The sequence below is a fragment of the Camelus dromedarius genome, chromosome 7 (assembly GCF_036321535.1).
Source record: "Camelus dromedarius isolate mCamDro1 chromosome 7, mCamDro1.pat, whole genome shotgun sequence".
Taxonomy (NCBI): Eukaryota; Metazoa; Chordata; class Mammalia; order Artiodactyla; family Camelidae; genus Camelus; species Camelus dromedarius.
The window spans coordinates 80,531,208-80,556,689 of NC_087442.1; the positions used below are offsets into that span (position 1 = coordinate 80,531,208).

At 37.0% G+C, this 25,482-nt stretch overlaps 2 protein-coding genes across 7 annotated transcripts in view; one reads left to right on the forward strand and one right to left on the reverse strand.

The window, feature by feature from the left end:
• Nucleotides 1-1,805: 1,805 nt before the first annotated feature.
• On the reverse strand, nucleotides 1,806-5,406 carry MPLKIP (M-phase specific PLK1 interacting protein). The gene is made up of 2 exons (XM_010979066.3): nucleotides 4,669-5,406; nucleotides 1,806-3,588 (listed from the first exon to the last, which is right to left on the reverse strand). Exons 1-2 carry the CDS (start codon nucleotides 5,095-5,097, stop codon nucleotides 3,388-3,390), a joined length of 630 nt encoding a protein of 209 aa, XP_010977368.2. The 5' UTR covers nucleotides 5,098-5,406; the 3' UTR covers nucleotides 1,806-3,387.
• Nucleotides 5,407-5,433: 27 nt separating this feature from the next.
• Nucleotides 5,434-25,482, forward strand: part of SUGCT (succinyl-CoA:glutarate-CoA transferase) — a 553,331-nt gene continuing 533,282 nt past the window's right edge. For 2 of the 6 annotated variants that reach the window (XM_031454642.2, XM_064487720.1), the window contains exons 1-5: nucleotides 5,434-5,593; nucleotides 15,207-15,258; nucleotides 15,905-15,978; nucleotides 20,118-20,203; nucleotides 20,744-20,794. In XM_031454642.2, coding sequence (XP_031310502.2) covers nucleotides 5,494-5,593; nucleotides 15,207-15,258; nucleotides 15,905-15,978; nucleotides 20,118-20,203; nucleotides 20,744-20,794 — 363 coding nt within the window. In that variant the 5' untranslated portion in view covers nucleotides 5,434-5,493. The remainder of the gene's footprint in view (nucleotides 5,594-15,206; nucleotides 15,259-15,904; nucleotides 15,979-20,117; nucleotides 20,204-20,743; nucleotides 20,795-25,482) is intronic. The other 4 variants (XR_010381748.1, XM_064487719.1, XM_064487718.1 and 1 more) reach the window with 2 other exon arrangements.

Sequence of the window (25,482 nt, forward strand, 5' to 3'; positions counted from 1 at the left end):
GAGAAATGGCTCAGATAATAAGCATGAGAATTGGACAAGGTAAAAAATTAATATGAATTTCCAGAATCTAATAATGAACTGGCAAAGGATAATAAAAATGTTTTTCCTAAGAACCTTAAAAATGCTCTAGAAAATATAAATACTATGAACTTACCTCTGAAACATGATCTTTTAACTTGAAGATGTAATGTTAATAGGTCAGAAAGAAACACGGAACTTTTAACTTCTTCCTCCTTGAAATCATGCAAATTATGCTACTGAGACAGGTTTGAGACATAGTCATCAGGCTCTTTATCATAATTGAAAATAGAGAAAAGACAGTTTGTCTGACAGCAGCTTCACCAAAACCCATCATGCTTTTATACCAATCCTGAATATTCTAAGATAGATGAAGCAAGCATCTTTATCATTTGTTGCCTAAAAATAAGGTGCTTTTCCCCTTATGTTATGTTCATGCTCTTTGCTTTACTGTCACATGAGTCACCCACAGGAAAAATGGGTTTTTTAAGTAGTCAGGAGCCAAAAAAGGCAAGGTCATTAAACCAAAACTGTCATCACTCTATCTCCCTATTTGACAACACATCTGAGTTCTGATCATCTCCACATGGGCCAGCCTGGACCATTTCTAAGACCACACTCATAATGAAAATACATTAACTTCTACCATAATTCCTTGGGCAGTCAGAAAGGTCTGCCTGGGTTCAAAGGGTAGGGACATAACCCTGTATCTTGATGAAGTAGAGGCAAAGTTCTGGAAGAGTATGAGGGATCTGAAATACTGCTGCTGTCATTTTTGAAAAATGAACCTGCCATAGGTTTCTTTCATCAAGTGTGAGAAGGGTAATCAGGAAAAGGCAGAAGGGGGAATAAAGAACTGGCACAATCCATTGATCATGGAAGTGTTCGTTAGGCAGATCAGTTTCAACAACGAGTACATACAGGATTTGAGGATCTGGATCTGGATCTCCTTAAAGCTATCTTTGCCTTTATAGTTAAATATTCCCAGAAGTATACACACCATTGTCTAAAGACCCAGCTATAGACTATACTTCCACTCTTCAGTTATATGAATATTTAAGATGCATACTTAACTATGAACTTCCCTAACAAAGTTATTTAGCATTTCTATGGAGGTAAAAATGTATATTCTGGGAACACTTAAAAAAATCATTTTTCATTTAAAAGAATGATCAATTCCTTTCACTCAGCTAAACTAAAATAGGCTAGTAATATAAACAAACCAAAATCAATGTTGAAAGAACTTTGATAACTATATACACTACCAACCAGAGCAATACAGAAATGTACCTTTCCTGAGGACAAAAAATGTTTCTCTTATGAAAATCTGAAAAGGTCAGACTTCTGGAAGGAGATGTTGGTAACTCGGCAGAAAGAAATTTTACATTTACTCGTTTAACATTACACTCAAAAAGTAGTAAAATAAAATGCATACAAACCATTAGAAGTTATAATTTGAATATCTTCCAAATATGAATATGTTTGCATAAAATCCTTCTTGATTTCCTTTTATCTTTGCCAATAATCCAGTGATCTCTAATAGCTTAAAAAATGTTTCCAAATGCCATTTCCTAAAGATACTATTTCTTACCTATGAAGCTCAATAAAAGGTATACAAATGTATTCTACTTGCTCTAATTTTCATCATACATTATGACCTCTAATCATCTAGAAAGACAAGATGTTAGAAAATAGGGACATTCTCTTCAAAACATTGGGGGGAAAACTGATACCTTTATATATAGAAGATAAAGGCGGAACAATATAGTAGTTATAATCAGAATGTCTACATTCATTCACCAAATATTTATTAAGCACCTACTATTTTCAGGCATCATTTTAAGAGCTGAGGATACAGGGGTGAGAAAGTAATAGCTACCATTTATTGAGTGCTTACTATGTGCCAGGCTCTGGCCTAAGTTTTCACACAGGTAAATCCATTTAATCCTCAAACACGACACCTCTATGACATGGGTACTATTAACTTCATTTTACATATGATAAAATTGAGGCACAGAGAAGTTAAAATAACTCACCTAGCTAGTAACTGGTAGTAGTCCTGGGTCTCATGGAGCTCTTATAAAATCTAAAATTCTTCCCTTCTCATTTTCTTTTTTGTCTCTGTGAAAGATCTAACATACAAATAAAACTAGTTATGGCTCAAATAGGTGGTGTGACCGTTTCACTTTTACAGGTTTCTTTCTGGGAATGTTCAAACAAAACTTTAACCAGCTATACTTCCATCATATATTGTGACCCCAAAATATCTCAAACAGCCTGCTCGTTATGTAAGACTTGATTTTGTTTAAATAGTAGGGGGAAAAAAAACCACTTCTTTATATTTTTCTCCCCATTACTGTATGTATAGATACTTAGCATTCCTTCCTTTGGAAAACCTTTCTTTAATCCAGGTAGGCCTAGTGGGGCTGAAGATCATGGACCCTGCCTCATTTTAGGGGTGGGTCCATGTTCAAGCTAATGAGGCCTCACTGGCTTGATCATAGTTATCGGATCAGGACTACTGAAATATGATCTAAGCATGGCCAATCTGTCTTCACTGGGATTGACAGAGTTAGGAAATGTTCTCTTCACAATGGAAGTCATTTGAGACTCCTGATAGCCATCTTCCTGGGCCTCAAGAGAAAATGACTTCACAGTACTGAGATGTGGAGTAGAGAAATTCAGAGGCAGAATATTTTGACCTAGTTATGAAGGAAATAGGTCTACCTTTGCCCTTTCCAGTTAAATGAGTATAAAGGGTATAAGTACTTTTTAATTTAAGCTGAAGTGGGTTCCTGTAACTTTCAATCAAGTTTTAAATGCATTTTTACAAAAGCATTACATAAAGTATGCACGCAGAACAATGGTTATAATATGAATAGGAATCTCCTTTATTCTCTTCCTTTACCCCCTCTCTAACAAATGTAGAACTGTCTACAGCACAAAGGATAGTCTATTTCACTTCAAAAGTAGTATGTAAAATATATACTTATGAATTCTAAGTGATTACAAAGCATTACTTTAGTAATTCTTCGTTAGCATATGACAAAATCACAATATAGCTAGAAAAACAGAATGTTTTATTTTAAAATACTGGAAAAACATTAAAAGACAAATGTCCATTATATAACCAAGACTGTTAAGTATTTGGAAACTGTCAATCTTCTAAAATGTGGTAGGCACTTCCAGAGAGCTAAATATTGCAAATTATCCTACCAAATGTCTTCTCTAATACCAAAAATACTTGATATGATGAAAGACACAACTAATTATCCAAAGTCACCATGTTAGGGTTCAACTTAATTACAAGCAAAAGTTTTGTCCAAGATGTTCCTGACACATGAAGCTTCCAGTTGAATTTCAGAAATGTTAACAAAAGTATCTTCCTTTTTTGCCTGTGAATGTTTGAGTATTGCTGTATTGTTGGCTTATATCCACTACAGATACTGGTTCTAGGCCAGCCCAAGGGTCTTCAAGCATTGAAGGCTTGAAATAACTTTCCAACTCATTAGACATTCTCTTTTCTCTACCACGCCCTGATCCAAATGGTGTAGATGTCCTTGGAGAACCCTTTAGAAAAAAAATCATCAGTTAAAAAGACATTTAGTTAAGTAGTACTTTTTCTTTAGAGGCTAGTGGGGAACACATTGCTAACTAAAAGTTGTGTCTTGAACCCAAATAAGTTCAACAGCAAAGTCCACGCTTCCTTTGGGCTAGTGTTTTTAAAAGCATTTGAACCCATTTGATATACTGATTTATTAATAATTCTATACCCACTGTCACCTCAAATACTTTAGGGCTTCTAATGTAATAACTCTGCAGAACTATAAATTGGTGATGAAATAATCAATTAATTGTATTATAGTTATCCTTCAATATTTCCCTATTTTTTTCTGGAGGCAAAGTAAAAAAATTTTTTTTTACCCTACAGCTTCAAAATTGTTAGAACCTTCCCATCTCATCAGCTCCTGCCTCAAAGGGGTGGGCTTGATTTAGCATAAGGAAAGCTGGACAACTGCTAAGCACATTTAAGTTGTAAACCACAGAAATCCTAGACCCATCAGAAATACTCTACCGTCTCCTGTATTCACTCTCACCAAGAGGAATTTCCTATCACCGATTTTCCCTTGAGAGACTAGGAGCAGAAGCCAGTGTAGTTGGAAAACAACCCACCCCATCCCTCCTCCCTCCCTCCCGCCAAAATGAAAGTAAAGAAAAAGAAAAAGAAAAAGAAAAAAAAAAAAAAAGGTGTCAGCAGTAGGAAGATGGCACTAGCCTATAACCCTAGAGATGAGCTCTATGCTGGAGATTCTTTCTTTTCCCTTTGGAGACCAGGAGACTCAAGAATCATTTACTGAGACGAAATAGCCAGGTCCCTGACGAAGGAGAGGAGATTCGGGAAATTTGCATGAGTGGCAGTGTACTGGTTAAAAGCAAGAGGATTCTGGAAACAAAGTACGACCCTGCCACTTTTTAGAGTATTCTAAAGAAAGTTACTCAACTTCTCTGGGCCTCAGTTTATTCATCTGCAAAAACGGGACTAACAGTAGCATCTCACCTCATAGAGGATTCAGAATAATCCACGTAAAGGGATTATTAGTACCATGCCTGCCATACAGTAAGAGCTCGGCAAACGCTGACTATTATTACCTGGGGGTGGGTCTGCTGCTGCCCTGGGGAGTAGCCGAATTGCTGCTGGGACCCCGCGGGGGACCTGGAGTAGTTGCCAGGGTAGCCGCCAGGGGATGGGGACCCGAACCGGCCCCCGGGGAAGCTGCCGCCGTGTCGCGGAGAGTGGCTGCTCCCGTAGGGCCTAGACCGGGGCCCGTATGGCGGCGTGTGATGTGGACTCCCGTACCCGTCCCGCGGCGATGGTGGCCGTGGTCCGCCTCCGCTCGGGGTTCCTCGGAAGCTGCTCCCGCTACCCCAACCTCCTACTCCCGGGCCGGGGTAAGGAGGAGTCGGGGGTCGAAAATTCTGTCGGTGCATCTCAAGAGACGAAGACGACAACCTCTCCGGCGCGTTCTCCCGCCGGAACTGTCCCGACCAACTCTTCTCATATCCTTGGTGGTCCTTCATCAAAACAGTCCTCCGGCCGCCAGCACTACAGAGCACATTGGTTCCGGCGTCACAAAGGTTCCGCTGGAGCAGCGGGATAAGTGGGTTATCGAATTGGGTACAGATTAAGCTGATTTACGTGAAAGAAGGAGGAAGAAAAAGGATTAAAAAAAGGCCGAATACCAAGCCCCAGAAATGGCCTTTGGAGTCTCGCAGTCTTCGGCTGGGACCGACTGACCGACTAGACGCCTGCCGGGCGGAAGTAGGGAGCCAATACAGCTCGTCCCGGCCGGCCCGGGCCCGCCCACCTGGCTGGGGGCGGGGCCGAGGTGTCCGCGAGCGCCCTCAGTGGCTGAGGCCCGTAGTGCGCTGCCTTCTTCACTCAAGCAGGGACCGAGGACGTCTGAGGGGCGCGCGATGCTGGCGACGCTGGCGAGGGTCGCGGCTCTGCGGAGAACCGGCCTTGTCTCCCGCCGGGGCGGCGGGAGGGGGTTGTGGACCGGCCGCCCGCAGTCAGGTACCCTCCGAGATTCGGTCCGGGCGGCGAAAGGTAGCCCAGCCTCGGCCTCCCCACTCGGGCGGCATTCTGAGGAGAGCGCCCGCGCTTTCCAGAAGTATCTGCTGCCCCTCTGTGGTATCAGCCCGCCCTTTGGCCTTTCGCGTCTCCCCGCGTCCTCGCTCCGCGCTCGCCCCCTGGTCACCCGTCCGGGCCTCGGGCCGAGAGCGCGTCGCTGCGGGTCCAGCCCCCCGCCGTCCTCCTGGGCGGTCGCCTCGCCTCGCTCTCTCGCTCCACTGGCCTCGTCTCCCAAGTTAAATAACTTAAAAAACGTGCATCCCGCCGCATCTCGGAAAGGGTTTCAGGCTGCGTCTTTACGTAACTTGGGGTTGAGGCTGTGCTCACAAACGCCGGACCTTGCTCCCTTCCTCATTCCTGTTAACTGGACGCCGGCAAGGGAAGTGGTTAGGAAGTCGGGATCCTAATTTTCAAAAAGAGCAACATTTGGCCAGAGCTCTTAAAATAATGATTCTTTCACAGGCTTTTAGGTGAAAAGTGTGATAATTCAAGAATGACTCCTCATGTATAATAAAACACACCTTTGTACCGGACACCTCTCCCAGAATTTTGTTTAGAAGATAGAGTTTACATTGACTGCAGCTTTATAGAACTTTTTTTATTTCCTCAGAATTTGGGAATGATAGTCCACAATGAGTCTCGAAGTGAGCTTGTAGGAAACAGAATCTTAAAGAATTTTAGGACCCATTTAATCATAGTCCAGTGGGTAGCCCGGAGCTGTGCTTTTCAGCCTATTCACATTCTTGCAGCTGCCACTCGTCTTGTCTCCGTGACATGTTCTGTGACATGGCTAGCTAAAGAATGTGCTGTTTTCTCAGCTTTTATCCTTGATGAATGGAGATACAGAGTTTTTTGTGGTTTATTCTGAAGGAATTTTGTTCACCACGTTTCTCCTTTACACACAAGTTGTAGAATCCATCAAGGCAGCATAATGCCATCAAGGCTTTGTGATGCAATTAAGTCTGAGAATCCCAGATTATCCACTTTATTATATACTTCTGGCCAAAAAAAATCACCTTTCTGGACCTTGTCTTTGGTCGCTTAGCTTAATGCCTCATAATTTGGCCCCCAAGTATTTACTGAATAAATGAGTGGGTCACATTATATTGGTCAGTGATTCTCACCTGTAATACCACTTTTTGTATTATCAACCAATCTTCATTTTGGGGGAGGGAGCATAAAAATGAGGGTGGCAGGAGCCAAAATTACATTTATTAACTTTTTGTTATTTTTTTAGTAACTGGCAAATGATTTGCAGAATTGAGTGAAGTACTGAGTTGTCTTTTTACTTGGCTTACACTTCTGGAATGCTCTTCCCAAAAGAAATGTCTTACTATCTTCTGTGCACATGAACTTGCATTAGAAATGCGGGGAGGAAAAGAAATACAATGGAAAACTTTTGACAGGTAGATTATACATGACAGTGTGCTCTTTATCATATTTTCAGGTATATATGAGGATTGAGGGAGCGACATTCTTAATAATTATATGAAAATTCCACCTTGATCACTTCTGAGAATAGGCAGTTTGCCTTTTTACAGGTGAGAAATTGTCCAAGAGAAGTGAAGTGACTTGCTTAAATTCACATAGCAAATGGAGGAGGGACCAAAACTCAGGCTTCTTGAATCCCAGGCAGTTGTCTTTTTTTCCTGGGTAAAGAGATATGAATTGACAGTCAGTCTGTCCTTTGAAAAATGCAATGACATGTAAATAAGCATAAGTAAGCACATACAATTCTGATGGTGGTACTGTGCAGCACAGTGTTTTAGATTTAAGGATTCGGAGATACAACCTTAATACTGAACTTCTGAAAATATAGCTAGACTCTTCCCAGGTGTGAACCTGGGAATTGCAGTCTGGCTGCCTGAACTGGTGGGTCTGAGGTCTCAGGCACATATTTGTATTGAATTAATTTATATGGTGGTAAATTGAGGGGAAGAGAAATGAAGGGAAGGGGAGAAAGTTTTACGTTGGGTTACGTGGAAGTAGAAAAGTGAACGAGTATGATGGACAGGTGAGCCTGGTGGCTGCCCCATGAACTAAGTCTGAGTCCTGTGGGAAGTAACACAGGCGTTGTAGTGGCTGGGTGCTGTTTTCAAGTGTACAGAGGACATCAGTCAGAACATCAGGGAACTTTCTGAGTACCCATGAGCTGTATGGGAAGCCCCGGAAATAACTGGTTAACTTTGTGGTGGTTTATGTTTTACAAGTTTTACATTAATGCAAGTAAGAGTACCAAGCCAAGGAAATTTAAGTATAAACGTAAATGAGGCCTTGTCTGTTTCTGTTAACACTGAAGATCTTTATTTGGGTTACCTAAGTTTTTTTGGTGTTTCTATTTTCAGTAGATAGAAAAAAAAATTTTTTTTTCCCACAGAACCTTTATGAGAGCAGATGGGATTGTGTTTGAAGCAGGAATTGGGGTCCCCAGAGATGCCCACTTTGTACCCCTACTTTAACTGCCTCCCTTATAAGACGCTTCTGGGCACCTTTAAGGAATTCTTAGAGCTCTGTAGAAAGAGCTTGAAAGGGAGTATTTTGGGTGGGTGTCAGGTATTAATGAATGCTGCAAATGTAAATACTTTGGTTTGTTTTATTACTTATTACCAGGAAGTGAATGTTTTCATGTTTCTGCATGGTCAGGGCTTTTGAAGCCAAGGAAGCTAGAACCTGGGTTAAAGGGAAGGCCTTGGAAGTTAAAAGATGACTGAATTGATTGTTAGACAACTCCCAGAAAATCTGTTTATGTTTCAAAGGGGTATAAAACTCAACCCTGGAGACATTCCCAAGACTGAGATTGTGAACCCAGTGAAGTTTATCTTTTCCCCTGGAGACATTTATTTACATTCCAAAGGATAAGAACTCAGGGACCATCTCCTTTTCTTCCCAGGAAGAATTTGCCTACATTAGGGTGATTAGCTTTCTCTGCTCTTCTCAGGGGAGGGAGGCTGCTGGGCAGCTATCCCATACAAACTCCCAGATTTGTAATTTTGGGGACCTTTCCTGTGGTTGAGTCCCTGTATGTGCAGGCTAATCCACTCACTCTCATTATGACACCTGTGGCATATTAGGTGTGGGGAAAATGGTGCATTTCTTGATGTGGGTAATAATAACTCTGATCTCTGCCTCAGAAACCTCGGGTTTACTTTCAGGTGAAAAATGAATATATGTCTGAAAAGCATATATTTTTGGTGTAAAGCACTTCTTAGGACAGGCGAAAGTATTTCATAGCTTCTGTGCATGGAGATGTTTGTGTAGTCATCCCTCAGTGTCTGTAGGGATTGGTTTCAGGACACCCCTTGGATACCAAAATCTGAAGATGGCTCAGGTAACTTACCACATGAAATGGTGTAGTATTTGCATATAGCACACATCCTGTGTATACTTTGAATCATCTTTATATCACATAATTCCTAATACAATGTAAATGATATGTAAATAGTTGTAAATACAATGTAACTGCTATGCGAATGATTACAGGAGGTGTGGCATATTCAAGTTTTGCCTTTTGGAATTTTCTGGAATTTTTTTTTCCCCAAATATTTTTGATCCCCTATTGGTTGAATATGCAGTTGGGAAACCCACAGATACGGAGGACCTATGTATGTATACTTCGAGCATAAGATTTACCTTAATATTTCCTGAAACTTTTCATGTCACAGCTCAATTTTCCATTTAGAGATCCTATTGTTAACTGTTCTATGTTAAAGACTGTCAATAGTAAAAAAATAAATGCATCCTTAGGGTGTGATTAGCTCATTCATTGGTTGGGCACTGTGGGTCACTTAATTATCACTTACGCAGTGTTGTCATTGATAAAGCAGGTAGTAGAAGCGACTTGTTTTTGTCTCTGAGAGCCAAACTGCTGTTACTGATTATCTTTTTAAATCTAAGCATATATCCATTGCCCACAGTAGTCAAGCACAGGTGAAATGTTTTATATATATTTATTTCTGTCAGACTAATATTCTTCACCCATGTGTAATCCAAGTGTTAATGCATTAACTCACACTTATAAAAGTTTTCACTGAAAATAATAAAATTGCTGACAGAATACTTCGACATGAAGAAAACTGGAAGTCTGATTATTCTTTTCCAGACACAAATTTTTGTTTTAAAATGAGTAAATAAAATGTTAATGTCACTAGAATTTGTATCTTTGTATTTTTCCAACTATAAAAACAATACATCCTTTTCTAGAAAACCTGAAATGTTTAGGAAAATAAAAAGCAAGAAAAATGTTAATCTCTTTTCTAAGAAGCAACTACTTAATGTTTCTATAGAAAAATAAACCTCAGATACTTTAAATTTTTAAATAGAAAAATATAAAATTTTAACGGGGAAAACCAACTATACAGGAGTATTTATATAATGTGGGGTTGGAAAAAAATGATACCTGTGCTGAAAAGAGTTAACATAGCAGGCCTCAGGGTGCTATCTTCAGGAGGACCGCCTTACAAGTTTGGCCCTTGTTTGGCATTTGGGAACTTGGCACTCAAACTGCCTCCTAATTAATAAGGGTGCCTAAATGGTTTGTGCAATCAATGTGATCTATGGGAGCACCTGCTTTTCTTTTGGGAGACCAGAATTTTGGTGCATGCTAAGCAGAGAATGCCTCTGTGAATAGCCTTCAATAAAAACCTTGGATTCTGCGTCTGTAATAGACTTTCCTGAACAGAAACATTACACGTTACTGAACTTTTTTGTTGCTGGAGAAAGAACCAACAATGGGAGGATGAGGACTTAAGAAGCCTGTGCGTGGATTTTTCCAGACTCTGTCTTTTTTGCTCACTGATTCTGCCATATATCATTTTGCTGTAATAAACCTTTAGTCATGAATCCAACTATGTGCTGAAGCCTGTGGATCTTTTTAGTAAATCACTGTAAGTGTGGGTAGTGTTAAGGAACCCTGAAACAATATCAAAGGCAGAAAGTAAAAGAAATGATTTTTTTTTTTGAAAGTGAAATTCCAAAACAATCCGAAAAACCAAACAGCAGATAAGGAAAAATTACTTTTACTAAATGTGCATCATAAAAGGTTAATATTCTTACTGCACAAAGAAGCCATACAAATCAATAAGAAGCAGATAAACGTGCCTGTAGGAATATGGGCCAACAACAAGAAGATACAAAAAAAGAGCGAGTGCAGACATCGACCACCTAAGAGTCACGCTGTAAGAAGCAGCAACCTCTCCTCCTCCTTTCCGCCATCTGCTCAGCAGCCACAAAACAGCAACTGTGTGTGAGTGCATCTCCATCCGCGCTGGCCAGGCTGGTGTCCAGACTGGCAATGCCTGCTGGGAGCTCTACTGCCTGGAACACGGCATCCAGCCTGATGGCCAGATGCCAAGTGACAAGACCATTGCGGGAGGAGACGACTCCTTCAGCATCTTCAGACAGGTGCTGGCAAGCATGTGCCCAGGGTAGTGTTTGTAGACCTGGAACCCAGAGCCATTGATGAAGTTTGCACTGGCACCTACCGCCAGCTTTTCCACCCTGAGCAGCTCATCACAGGCAAAGAAGATGCTGCCAATAACTATGCCCGCGGTCACTACACCATTGGCAAGGAGATCATTGACCTCGTCTTGGACCAAATTTGGAAACAGGCTGACAAGTGCACAAGTCTTCAGGGCTTCTTGGTTTTCCTCAGCTCTGAAGAGATGTCCATCTACTTTCTCACTCCTACGTTCTGGTAGTTAAATTCTCAGTAAAATATCAAATTAAGAAATCCTTTCATTGTATATCATATGTTGTATTTGATAGTGATATCTGGTCAGTTTGTTTTATGATGTGACTTTTTAAAAAAATTGTCTCAATGATTGGCTAGTACTGTAGGGGAGAGATGCCATGATTGCAGTCACACAGACGAGCCACTTATGTGTGCATCTGTCAGTTACATCCATTGTGGTGCTGCTTGAATTATTTTTTATCATGGAAACCTGAGATCCAAATGCCAGGGGAGTCCTGGAATCAGCTCTGGCAAACATAGATTTAATGGCAGCTTCATTATAATTATACTTCTTTCCATGGTCACTCAGCTGAATCATCATAATAGCTTTCCATCCTAGAGGCCAAATAAGATAGAGCGATATACAAGCTGTTCAGTATATCTCAACAAATTATGTTATAATAGATGCCCTTTTCAACTGTTTCCCCCCTGTAATCAGCCATTCTGGTCTTTCACAAATAGGCAAAATATGGCTGTAGATACCTTTTTAAAGTATAGAGTATTGAGAATCATATATATTTTTTTCTGTTCCTTAAAATAATTGTGATTTTTTTATTTTGTTTTCAAATCTGGAGTAAGTTACCTACTTTCAATAGGTATTGTGACTGTATAATACATATATGGTGATGATGATAAAAATTGTCAACTTTTAGTAAGCATTTATTATATGCTAAGAAGTGTACTAAGCACTTTACATATAACTTTTCATTTAATCCTTGCAAACTCTGTGTTATAGGTATTTCAAACTAGGAGACTGAAGCTCAGAGAAGTGAAGTTACCTTGATCAAGGTCACTAGGGTAGTAAGTAGTGAAGCAGGGAATTAAATCTAGTCAGTCTCCAGAGTTTGTGCTCTTAACTGTTTAAAACTCATTAATTGATTTTGACTTAAATGTGCTCTAGAAGTCCTTTTTGTGTGTCTTCTCAGATAATGAAAGTAAAATTCTATTGCCTGATGTTAAATGAATTCATTGAAAAAGTTTTTGCATCATTAAACAAAATTTTACTAAATTATTAAATGTGAGAAGGCGTTGGTAGTGAAATGTAGACTTCTCTTTATACATGTATGATGAAATGAGATTCACGTGATGAAGAGACCCCTAAATATATTTCCTGCATCGTTTGAAATAAAACAGAGGCCCCAAAAGAGATGAGTACAGAAGACCAGTACTTTTGGAGTCTTATTAATGTGAAGAATTACTCATTCATTCCTAGTGATGTCAGAATATATTCTTATATTTGAGATCTTTTTGTTTTGTTTTCCTCTGAAATATCTTGTCTTCTCTCTCATTTTGTTTATTCTTTATGTTTTCACTTTTTGCTTTTTGTCTTTTTTTTTTTTTTTTTTTTTTGCTGATTATACTCATAATCACAATTAAGCAAAATTCAGGAATACGTAACTTAGCCAGTGAAAGTTCTCCATAAATTTTTACTCCAAGATTTAACCACTGATAAAATTTTCTAAATGCTCCCACAAATGCCAACATATATTATTAATGTTATTACGTATGTTTACAAACATAGGGTCATATTATACATTCTATTCTACAACTTGATTTTATTTTTTTAATTTAGGAATGTATCTTAGAAAACTTTACATGTCAGGTTATGTAAGTCGGCCTCATTTTTCTTAACATTGGCGTGGTGTTCTGTTGTATGGATATGTGCTGGTGCTTATTTAAAATTTCATCTGTTGGTAGATTTTTGCATTGTTTTGAATGTTTTGCTTCAGTATTAAAAACAGTGGGGGCAATTCACAAGAAGATATATGAATGGCTTACTATTACATGAAAAGATTTCCAACAGCATTAGTCATCAGGGAAGTGCAAATTAAAACCACAGAGAAGTATCACATACCCATTAGAATGGCTAACATTAAAAAGATTACCCATGCCTAGTGTTGCGAGAATGTGGAGTTTCTAGAACTTGCATGCCCTGTAGTACGACCACTTTGGAAATCTGTTTGGCAGTTTCTTAGAAAGTTAAACTTAAGCTTACTGTATTTCCCAGCCATTCCAGTACGTATTTACTCAAGAGAAATGAAAACATGTCCACATGAAGACTTGTACACGAATGTTCATAGCAGCTTGATTCACTGTAACCTAAAATGAACCAACCCAGTGTCTATCAACAGCTGAATGAATGGAAAAATGTGGCATATCCATAGGGTAGGATAGTGCTCATAAAAATGCAACAATATGGATAAGTCTCAATATCATTACACTAAATGAAAGAAGCCAGACACAAAATGGTACATACCGTATAATGTCAATTTATATAAAATTCTAGAAAATGTGAACTAAAATATAGTGACAAAGCAGATCAATGGTTGCCTGAGATTGGGGATGGAGGGAGAAGTTTGCAAAGGACAGGAGGAAACTTTCAGGTAATGGAAAGTGCTGTTTTGTTTTTATTGTGGGGGTGAATTCACACGTGTATTTATCTGTCAAAACTCATTAATGGTATAGTTTATTATATGTATGTTATTTAATAGAGTTAATTAAAAACATTTAAAGTACAGCAGAAAATTAAAAAAAAGTTCTGCAATGAGCAGTTGGAGGGGAGGGAAGGATGAATAGATGGAGCAGTGAGGAGTTTCAGGGCAGTGAAACGATTCTGTATGATGGATACCTGTCATTATATATTTGTCCAAACCCATAAAATATACATCACAAGTGAACCCTAGTGTAAACTATGGACTTTGAGTGATAGTAATATGTCAGTTTAGGTTCATCAGTTGCAACAAATGTAACACTCTGGTGGCGGATGTTAAAAGTAGGGGAGGTGATGCGTGTGTGGGGGTAAGGGGGAACATGGCAATTTTCTGTACTTTCTGCTCAATTCTGCTGTGAATCTAAAAATGGTTTAAAAGATAAAGTCTATTTAAAAAAATGTACTGAACCAGTAGTTCATCATTTTCCCCCATTAAGGTCAGCTTGATCTTGGTCATTGTGATCCAAATTTTATAAGCCATTGGACTAGAATTTGATTCTGATTTAATGTTGATGTTACATATTTTTAGTGAATTGTTGATATAATTACAGACCTATTTAGTTTACTTCTATAGCTGATGAATGAAGAGAAAAAGGAAGTGCACATATGATTGTAAATCATTTAATAAACCTTTTAATTCATTATTTTCTCTATTTTAAATGTAGAACAAATACTCAGAGGTCTTTGTTGTTACTTTTTTGTTGTTAGTACTTTTTTGTTGTTTAGTTCACTATTTATTTATTTATTTATTTATTAATCAGTTTTAGGTTCACAGCAAAATTGAGAAGGTACAGAGATTTCCCATATACTCCACATACTCACACATACACAGCCTCCTCTGTTATCAACATCCTGCACCAGAGGGTACATTTTTTACAGTTGATGAAAGCTGCGTTCATACATCATTATTACCCAAAGTCTATAGTTTACATTAGGATTCGCTCTTGGTGTTGTACATTCTGTGGATTTGGACAAATGTGTAATGATGTGTATCCATCATTATAATATCATACAGAGTATTTTCAGTTTCCTAAAAATCCTCTGTGATCAGCCTATACACCCCTCTCCCCTGTCACCTTTTATTTTTCTTTAGACAAACTATCTTACATGTAGCCTTGGACTTTATTAATTGGGAATAATCTAGTATTAGAGGCTTCAGTTTTTATAGATTGGTTTAATTGGATTGGGTCAAGATTTCTGTATTATATATTAAGCAGAAATGTGAAGGAAAATTTATTTGATAGGAATAGAAATTACTTAGAATATGAAGAATTCTGCATTATTCCTTCTGAAAATTAGTAATAAATTCTCTTCAAGCATTTTCTCTGTTTTGCCAGGTACTGACAATATGAAGCCATTGGAGGGTGTAAAAATTCTGGATCTAACAAGGTTTGTATTGTTTATCTGTGTTTTGTTGATTGAGTTTTCCCCTTCTCTAAAAAAAGAAATTATTTTTTGGATTATAAGAGGGTGCTTTTATGCTTATTGTTTAAATTGGAAAGAAAAAACAAGAAAATTTCCTATAATTTCATCATTCTAACAGACAATTAGTATAATATTTATACATTTCTTTCCAATCTGCATATTTATATATAATTTTTAAAAACAAAAATTGGAGCCATATTGAAATAGCAGTTTTATCCATATTTTAAACATAATATATTTTGAATATTTTGCCATGTAATTCAAAATTCAACAAAAAATATACAATGATATTTTATTATATAGTTGTCACATCATTACTTACTCATCCCCCAATGTTTCTTTATTATAAACTAGGCTTCTTTGTACATAAATCTTTGCCTTAGGAAATCTTTCAATTTCTTCCCTTGGCTAAAATTCTAGAAGTAAAGTTACTGCATCAAAGAGAATATACTTTTTAAAGCTCCTGATACATATGGCCAAGTGACCTTTTGGAACAGTTTTAACAATTTTAATTCTTGCTAGCATTATGTGAGCTTCTCAGTGTTGATGGCCTATTAAGAAAAAACCTTGTAGATGGTAATGAATTTATTTATCATTGTTAACATTGTAGAGTCCTGGCGGGACCTTACGCTACTATGAATTTAGGAGATCTTGGAGCAGAAGTTATAAAAGTGGAAAGACCAGGTAAAACTATGGCTTCCTTTAAAACACAGAAACAAGCTAAAAAATATTTTTACTAGTTCTTTAAATATCCATGTACCTGTATGTGGGATGAGGAGAGAATTGAAATGGTTATTTTTCTCTTCTCCATTATTTAGTTTCCTCTGAACTTAAACTAACATTAGAGCTCTTTCTGTTCTTTATATGTGCCAAGTGCTAAGGCTTAAGCCAGGTCTTTCGCATGCACCTGAAAGCCTCTGGTAGAAACTGACACACGACATGTAATAATGATGATGCTGACAACACAGTGTTAGGCACAGTTCTAAACACTTCGCCTGTATTAGTTTATTTAGTCTCTACAACAACCTGCAGGCTAATGTTATTCCTAGATTATAAATAAGAAGACCGAGACACAGAGAGATCAAGGGATTTGCCCAAGGTCACACAGCTAGTAAGGAATATCCAGGCACTCAGCTCTGATCCTGGCCTTCCTTAGCCCACACAGGCCTTCCTGTTGAGACCGAGGTTAGAGTAGGCCTGGCCACGGTCCCTCACTGCAGGGTGAAGGGAAGGCGAGGGCAAGTGGAAGGTAAAAGGGAAGAAATAGGACATAGAAGAAGGAGAGAAGGGAAGGAGTCCTTCCAAAAGGAACCCCAAAACCCCAACCTAAGACATTCTTTTCTAGTTTTAATAAAACACAGTTTCCCATTTCATAATTTTAAATATTTCGAGGGAAAAACCTAAGCTAAGATCAATTCTTTGCTTTTATGTTTTTCATCCGACAACTTTCCCTTTCTTTATTTCCCCTTTGTCCACCAAGTAAACCTATTCTGGCTACACAATTCTCACTTTTATTTGGTGCCTACTTGGTACTTTGGTGTTTGATTCATGTTATCGATAAAGTTGCTTAGAAAAGTGTCATGTTATGTGCCCTTTCTCTCCAACAAGCACTCAAAGGGCAGAGTTCTCTACTTCCTCTACATCATCCCATAAACAGCTTGTTTTGGAAGGTTTCAAAAATTAGCATTACTTTTTATTTTTCAAGATCTGATGCTTATGGATCTGAAGCAGAATTCCCAAATCAGTGAAGATGTTCTAGCCTTGATTAGTGTGCATGTATCTATAAGACCCATAAGAGACTAGCTTCCAATTAAATCAATATATTAACTTACCATAAGTGATTAAACACTATAAAGTAGAATACTTGATCTGGAAGAGTCAACTTCCTGCTAAATAAATCTTAGGAGGCCAAAGCACTTAGCAAAAGAGTCTCTGATCAGCAAGGAGAATATTATATATTTTATATTGTATTTATCTGACCCTGTGTCAGAATCCAGGTGGTGGAAGAACCTACTTTCCAAAGATAATGCTTCATTTATCTACCCAGTGATGTTTATTGCTTTTGGTCATTGCTGGATTCATGCTGAATAATATTTACTTTCTAGATGAACGTCTTTTTTTTTTTTAATAGGTTCCACAAAACTTCTAATTTCCACATTGCTATCCAGTTTCAACAACACAGGACTTTATAATTTCAACCACTGCGTCTTTCATTTCATCCTTAGAGTATCCAATCTGTTTCTCTTGATTGGATATTTCTGTTGATCGCTAGGTTAAATATTTGTACAGTTGGCCCTTTGTTTCCACGGGTTCAGCATCCTCGGATCCAACCCACCACTGATTGTGTATTTTTATCATCTCTGGTGGGTTGAATCTAGGAGTGCCATACCTGCGGATATGGAGGGCCACTTACGGGACTTGAGCATCCACGAATTCTGGTGTCTTTGGCAGGTACTGGAACCAGTCCTTCGTGGGTACTGACGGGATAACTGCATTTATACTCATTTTAGAAATCATCATTCCCTAATTGCTTAGAACTATTTCTCCGCTGTACTTTTTCGTTTCCACACTGGGGGGACCCTTTCCTCAGTCTAGACCTTTATTATCTTCCATAGCCGTTCGCTTGGTATCAAAATTTGTTCCTACCGAATGTTCATGGCTCTTTTACTGACTAATTGCTCTCTTTCCCTTAACCCTTCTGACCAGTACATGTTAATATTCCTATGATATATTTTGTGTTTTTGAGATCGTTATTCAACATGGATGTGAGGAAAAGTGACTTGGCAGTATTTTCAAATTTCTGTGGTGAACTGGTCTCTTTTAATGTCTACTTCTTCAGTTCTTCAATTAAATTTTGTTCTAGTTTTCTTACTTGGGACTTAGATTATTCTTATTTGAGTAATAAAAAAGCATATCAAACTTAAGTGTATTTTTTCTCCTTTTTTTAGAGTTCGTCAGTGGGTGTAAACTATATGCCTTCAGGGTTGGGCAGGTAAACTAAATGAATAAAGTGGACTGGGCAGTAAACAACGGTGCTGTTATTCTAGGACCATCCCAGGAGGCAGGAATATGAGGGCAGGGATGTGGTCTTTTGTTCACTGCTGTGTCTGCTCTGCAGAGAGCAGTGTTTGTGACGTAGTAGGCACCCGATAAATATTTGCTGAATGAACGAATGCATCGAAATATCATTTACGAAAGGAGGTCTCAATTTTTTATATGACGTCTCCAGATTTTGAAATCATGGCTGTTAGTTAAAAACTTTAAATTGTATTGTGGGTCAAAGAAAACATGTCTCCCAAAGTGCCAGTTTTACCAGTTTGTGACCTTTAACCTTTATGTCATTTCATGTGCCATCAGCACTGAGCCTTCTGCCTTTCTTAAACCCTGATTATAAACCAGGGACAGGCAGGGCAGGAAAGCCATGTAGACCTCCTATTTAGATTTCTGATGTTATCTCCACCTGAGAGATGAATGTAAACATTTGAAATAAACTAATTTTAATCTTGTCTTGACATTTCTTCATTAAAAAAGAAAAAAAATTTAATGTATTGGGACCTTTAAGAAGGTGGAAGTGACTGGACTCTCTCCTGACTCTGGGAGGTTCTGTCTGGTCTTGAAGATCCAGATTCACATACACATTTCCCATGAAGCCTCTAACTGGTTTATTACTGGGAGGCTGTCTTGGTGGGCTCTTGTAATTTTATCTCCCTGATGTTTTGAGCAGGCCATTCAGTTTGATACTTAACCAATTATTGTTTTGTGTTGTTATCAGTTCATCTCCAGTTAGAACTAATGCTTCTTTTCTCTCCTGTCCTGTAATTCTCTCTTTCTTTTGTGAGGTTTTCTTTTTTATTTTCAATTTTAAATAAAAGAGTCTATTCTTTAGCCTCTGTTTTCTTTTGTCTTCTAAAAGGCTGTGTCTATTTTTCTTTACCAGTTTCAGTGGGTAAAGTCTAATGGGCTAATTAATTATATCATTTAAATGAGATTAGAATTTAAACTTTAACCCATATTCACAAATTCTCTGTTATTTGGGGTCTAGTAAACTTATGTAGTGATTAGTTTCTAATCAGTATTTAATCAGAACTTGAAGTAGATATTCAGAATAAAATAGCCTATTTTTGAAGGTTTTAAATATTTACTTCGAATCAAGACTTTTTTTTTTTAATTGAAGTGCTGTCAGTTACAGTGTGTCTGTCTCTGGTGTACAGCACAATATCCCAGTCAGAAACAAGACCTTTGAAACAAGACCTAAACAACTATAATGTTATGCGAAAATAGTACTTCCAGATTATTGATATTTGCTATTCAGTCACTTATTTTGCTTTTTATGATTATTGCTACAGAATTTAAAAAATAGATTTATTTATTTATTACTGTTTTATTCCTAGCCTCAGATGCCACTTTATCATAGAGGCTTATCATTTTCCTGATTTAAATTGTAACAAAAATCTTTGGTAGACCCAACATTTTATTTGCACATTTAATGCCAAAACACTGAAATTACTGACTGAGTTGCTTGTCGAAATTGAAGAGTAATTTATTCCCCCTCAAATTGACCGTTTATTAAATCTAAAGACTGCTAGTAGGATAGTCCCTTCTAGATTTTGACTTTCAGGGATGGATTTTAGTGAAAGAAGGTATGGAAGAATTTAATGATATCATGAACAGGTAAAGAGTTTAGGCAGTTGTAACCAGCTCCCATGGCCCATCAGTTGAGCTGATCTTATTTAGTATTCTGTGAACGTATACATGAGTAAGCCTGTTGATTTGAAATGTCTCATTATGTTGCAAAGTTAAATAGCTCATACTGTTATTTTCAGGAACTGGTGATGATACACGAACTTGGGGGCCACCTTTCGTGGGGACAGAAAGTACTTATTTTCTCAGTGTTAACCGAAATAAAAAAGTAAGAATATTACCCCCCTTTTGCTTTCTTTGTGTAATTCTCTTGTAATAACAAAACTTTTGCTATCATTGTGGCTTGTTTGTGTCTATCCTTTTCTGTAGATATAAATAATTCAAATAAGGTGAAATTTTATTTTACTTTATTCATTCGCCAGTTACCAAATAGAAACAGTAGAACTTTTACTAATTTTCCTTCTCTAGTAACTTAAAACATTTTGTGAAAATTTATAATGCTTCTTAATGGAAGTAGTTTTATTAAGAGAGAAATCATTTGATTCTTTACATTTGTTATTCTTTTGGGGATTGCTAATTGCCTACATCTGGTATTGACTATTTGAAAGATTTTTACTATAATCATTGCTATCATTCTAACATACCCAAATTGCAAATAAAATCAGTAAAGATGATTTAAATGTTTCTTCATGAGGAAAATACATTTACTTTAAGAGGAGGATCTATGATATGAATGGCTCTTACTGAACTGTCAGTAATAAGAAAAACTCCATGATGCTATTTTAATATATATATTTTTAATTTTTAGAGTATAGCTGTTAACATCAAGGATCCAAAAGGGGTGAAAGTTATCAAAGAGGTACAGTATGCTCTGTGGAAGGCATCTTACCACCTGGGTTATAATTATGGATTTGAACATCAAAGTGTTTTAAAACATTATTTCATTGGTGATCTGTAATTTTGCTGTAAATTCCACGTAAGAGTTTAACTTTGCTCATGTAGTAAGTATAACTTGCTTTGTAATTTCTTGTATGTTGTGTATATGTTTCTCCATAGTGTCAGTGTTCAGTTTTGGTACTAGCGTCTATTCACTGAATGCCTGCTCTGCATCAGATCATATTGTCTTGTCACATCTTCAGAATTTGCCTTGTAAATGAAGTATTACAATGTCCATTTTCCCAGGAGGTGAAATGAGTTTCAAAGGGGCTTGAGTAATTCTCTAAAGATCGCATAGCTAGTAAAGGGAAGAGCTGAAATTTGAACCCTGGGTCTACCTCACTGGAGAGCCCAAGCTTTTTCTAATACTTATTCAGATGGCTGGTGTGTCCAGACCTGATCTTGGCATCTTTCCTTGAGTGGGCAGGACAATGGTTAGGGTCATACCCTAGGCGTGCACTGCTGGGATTCAAATCCTGCCTTCTCTACTTATTAGTCATGTGACTTCAGGCAGGTTACTTAACTTCTTTAGGCCTTAGTTCCCTTAATACCAAAATGGGGATTCTTTATAGCATCTACTTCTTAGTGTTGTTAGAATTGAGCTAATATGTGGAAAATTTGTAGCAGAGGACCTGCCACAGTCAGCGTTCATTAATAAGCATTGGGTATTATCACTGTTCCTGATGCACATGAAGTTGGATCATCATATGACATGACACTTGTTTGCCATCCTTATTTAAGTTTAAAATCTGATGTAATGGATGTAAATCTACTTGATTAGAGAACCGAAATCCTGAAGTTAGTTTTATACCAAAGTATTAACTTCAGCTTCATTGCTCTGATGCTACTTTCCTCATCTATCTGGCTGAGTGAAAGATAGTGTCTTCTGATTGTTAAGATCAGAAACAGTGACCATCCACTTTGGTTTCTGGTGGATCAATCCAACAAATTTAGAATTTCACTAGATATATTTGAACTCAAAGCTTGATAAATGTCTAGATCTTACCGCCCTGTTTTCCTGTGTCTTTTCTATAGCCTAAATTAGGTTTGTTTGCTTGTTTTTATTTTCTTTTTCTGTTGGAAACTTAGTTTGATTTTTCTAAATTGTTCTCCGTTATCGTTGCCCTGCCCTGTTTTTCTGTGGTGGCTGCCCTCACCTTGGACCCAACTCCCATTGTCTTCATTTTCAGGCCCTTCTTTTTATCTTTTTAGTAGTAGTAGTTATTATTATCATTAATCTACGAGAGTGCTCTTAATTCTTATCTTTCTCTTTTTATTTTATGTTTCTCGGTTCCATCTTCAGTGTTCATAGTTCTTTGCTTCTTTGCTTCCATTTCAGAGCATTCTGATTATTTTACCCCAAATAGTACAGGTTTCTGATTTTAACAGATACTTTACAATTTCATGAGAGTTTTTCAGTGGGGCAGTGTTAGGTGGAATTCATAACTCTTGCTACTAAGACATCAGGGTACATTGGAATATTTTAGGCCTATGTGTATAATTCCAACCAAAATACATGAATTTGCTGAAATTTCATTCTCACTCTCTGTAGACCCTGCCTATATCCTCCATCACACTGTAATAACTTTAAATTGTTTCATTATAGACATGGTTTCTTGTCATGTCTGATTGATAACAATAAAGGACAATTCAATTCATATTAACTTAAATAGATTATTTGGGGTCATTATTCATGTCCATTGCTTTTAGCTAGTTATACCGTTCGTAAGTTATATATCTTACTCGCTAGGGTAAAAATTATTTTTTGCCTGGCGTTTTCATTCTTTGTGGAATGGAACTCTCTTTTGGCAAATAACAAAACAACCTCTGCATTCATAACTTAGTGGCTGTGATTGGTAATACAGTGGATCTAGTTTATAGAAATGGTTCCAGAGTATTACACAGAGCAATCAACTGGATACAGGAGAGCTCCAAAAAGTATGACTCCTTTTTCACCCAGGCTAACTAAAAACGAGTTGTTGAAAAACAAAACTCTGCTTAGAAAATCTGTGTATTTTCATGGCAATACTATCTGATAACTTTCTAATATGTCATCTATATTTCAGATACCTCTCTGTTAATTAGTTGATAGTGACAGTATCCATGTTGTGGGTATGAATCGTGACCAGTAAAGCAGTGTCAAAGGTTCTATTTTCCTCCAACATCTTACTACGAAAAATTCAAACATACAGAAAAGTTGAAAGAACCGTATAATGAACTTCTGTTTACCGTCTGCCTAGATATAACAACTTTAACATTTTTCTATATTTATATTATTTACATAATAATACCTGTGGTACATCTGTTTGTTTTTATTCAGGTATAGTTCATTTACAATGTTAGGTTAGCAGAGTGATTCGGTTATACACGCACACGTATTCTTTTTCAGATTCTTTTTCATTATAGGTTATTACAAGATATTGAATATAGTTCCCTGTGCTATTACAATAGGTCCTTGTTGTTTATCTATTTTATATTTAGTAGTTTGTATATGTTCATCCCAAACTCCTAATTTATCCCTACCTGTGTGTGTGTTTTCAAACTATTTGAAAGTAAGTAGAATATATCATGAAACTTTGTCCTTAAATCCTTCAGAATACATCTCCTGTGAGGAAAGACATTCTTTGACATACATGTAAAAGTTATTTTATGATTTTTTTTTTTACTCATAAATGTGATTAACTTATTATCATCACTTCCCCTCTATTTCTGATCTTGTTTATCCAGTCTGTTCTTAACTTACATCTAATGAAGACAACTCAGAATTAGGTATTCTGTATTCCAAATTGATTTTAGTTTTTTTTTTTTAAACTCTGTGACTAGAAGGAAGCTATTTTTTTTCCCCAGAAGAAAATAAAAAGAATGGTGGCTTCTCTACCATGCAAAATTATACTTTTTTTTTTTTCATTGTGGGCAAGATTCTAGAATAGATTATATTAGGTGATTTGTGAGCACCTAGTTGAGGAAGAGGTACTCACCAGTAAAACTGGGAACCAGTCTCCCCCCCCCTTTATTTCCTAGTAGATCCTTATATCAGAAAAATGTGGTAAATATTTGGTCTCCACTGAAACAGTTGACTTGTATAATGCCCGTAGGTAGTTTGGAGAGCCATAAAACTCAGGGAAGTTTCTGTAGGCTCTGATTTCCACACTGCACTATTTAAAATTTTAATGAATGACTTAGCTAAAACTTTAGGGAACATACATGATCTTTGAAATGGGTGAATATCCTGAAAGAGAGAGGAAGAGAGAATGTGTTGGATGGTAGACTCACTAAGAATCAGTGTCTAGTAAAATGCTAGTATATATTTATTTAAAATAAGTATTTATAAAATGGGGAAAAGAATTAACTTCTGTGCTATACACTTTTCCAGGAATATTTTATCAATACATATAATGTATATGCATTGAGTTCTTGGGTAATCATAAACTACTGGGCATCTTTATCAGTAGAAATCTTTAGCTCTTAAACTCAGCTTTTCTGTATTTTTCTTATAACATTGTAGAGCCAGACTACATGGTACTTTGAATACAGCTCTTTTTAGCTTAAAAATTTTTTTTTCTTGTTTAACAAGTAATACCTGTTCATGGGCAAGAAGATGAATATTTTAGGGTATCATATCAAATCTCTTTATGCCCTGTATACTCATTTTTTTTTCTGATAAACATGAGATAATACCATATATATTGTTTTTAACTCTTTTTTTGTTGATTTTATATATTCTGAATACTTTTTTGTTAGCATGACTTAGTCATATTTATTTTCTTATCTTATTGAAACAGTTTGTGGTCTTTCTGGATACTTTATGTGGATTGAAATGTGATTTATTATTCTATAGAAATCGAACAATGCAAATACCCTACATAGTTAAAAATTTTAAATTGTAGTTTAATATACAACATAAAAATGTCATTTTAACCATTTTTACTGTACGATTCAGTGACATTAATTACATTCATAATTTTGTGCAACTATCCCTGCTACCTATTTCCTAAATGTTTCATCACCCCAAATAGAAACTCTATTAACCAATAATTCTCCACTTTCCTCTCCCCTCAGCCTCTCATAACCTCTGATTTACTTTGTCTCTATGAATTTGCCTATTCTAGATATTTCATATAAGTAAAATCACATACTATTTGTACTTTTGCATCTGATTAATTTTACTTAGCATAATGTTTTCAAGGTCCATCATCCATGTTGTAGATCAGAACTTCATTCATGTATCAGAACTTCATTCCTTTTTATAGCTGAATAATATTCTGCTTTATGGATGGACACATTTGTCTGCTAATGGACACTTGGGTTGTTTCCACCTTTTGGCTATTGTGAATAATGCTGCTATGAACATTTGGATACAAGTACGTGTTCAAGTCCCTGCTTTCAGTTCTTTTGAGTATATACCTAGGAGTGGAATCGCTGAGTCATATGGTAAATGTATGTTTAACTTTTTGAGGAACCCATACATGTTTTTAAAATTAAAAATAACTTATCAAATGTCATTTGCATAAGGTACTATACTGTGCACCATATTGAACATGCAGTAGAGATGACTGATATAGAAGCTTACAAAAATGTGTTTGATGTAGTTTGTTTTCTTTAGTGTCTGCA

Excerpts from the sequence above, each read along its gene's own strand:
- MPLKIP (XM_010979066.3), bottom strand. The coding sequence starts at position 5,097 with ATGAAGGACCACCAAGGATATGAGAAGAGTTGGTCGGGACAGTTCCGG. Across the intron at positions 3,589-4,668 it reads AGCAGCAGACCCACCCCCAG|GGTTCTCCAAGGACATCTAC; the intron begins GTAATAATAGTC and ends TTTTTTCTAAAG.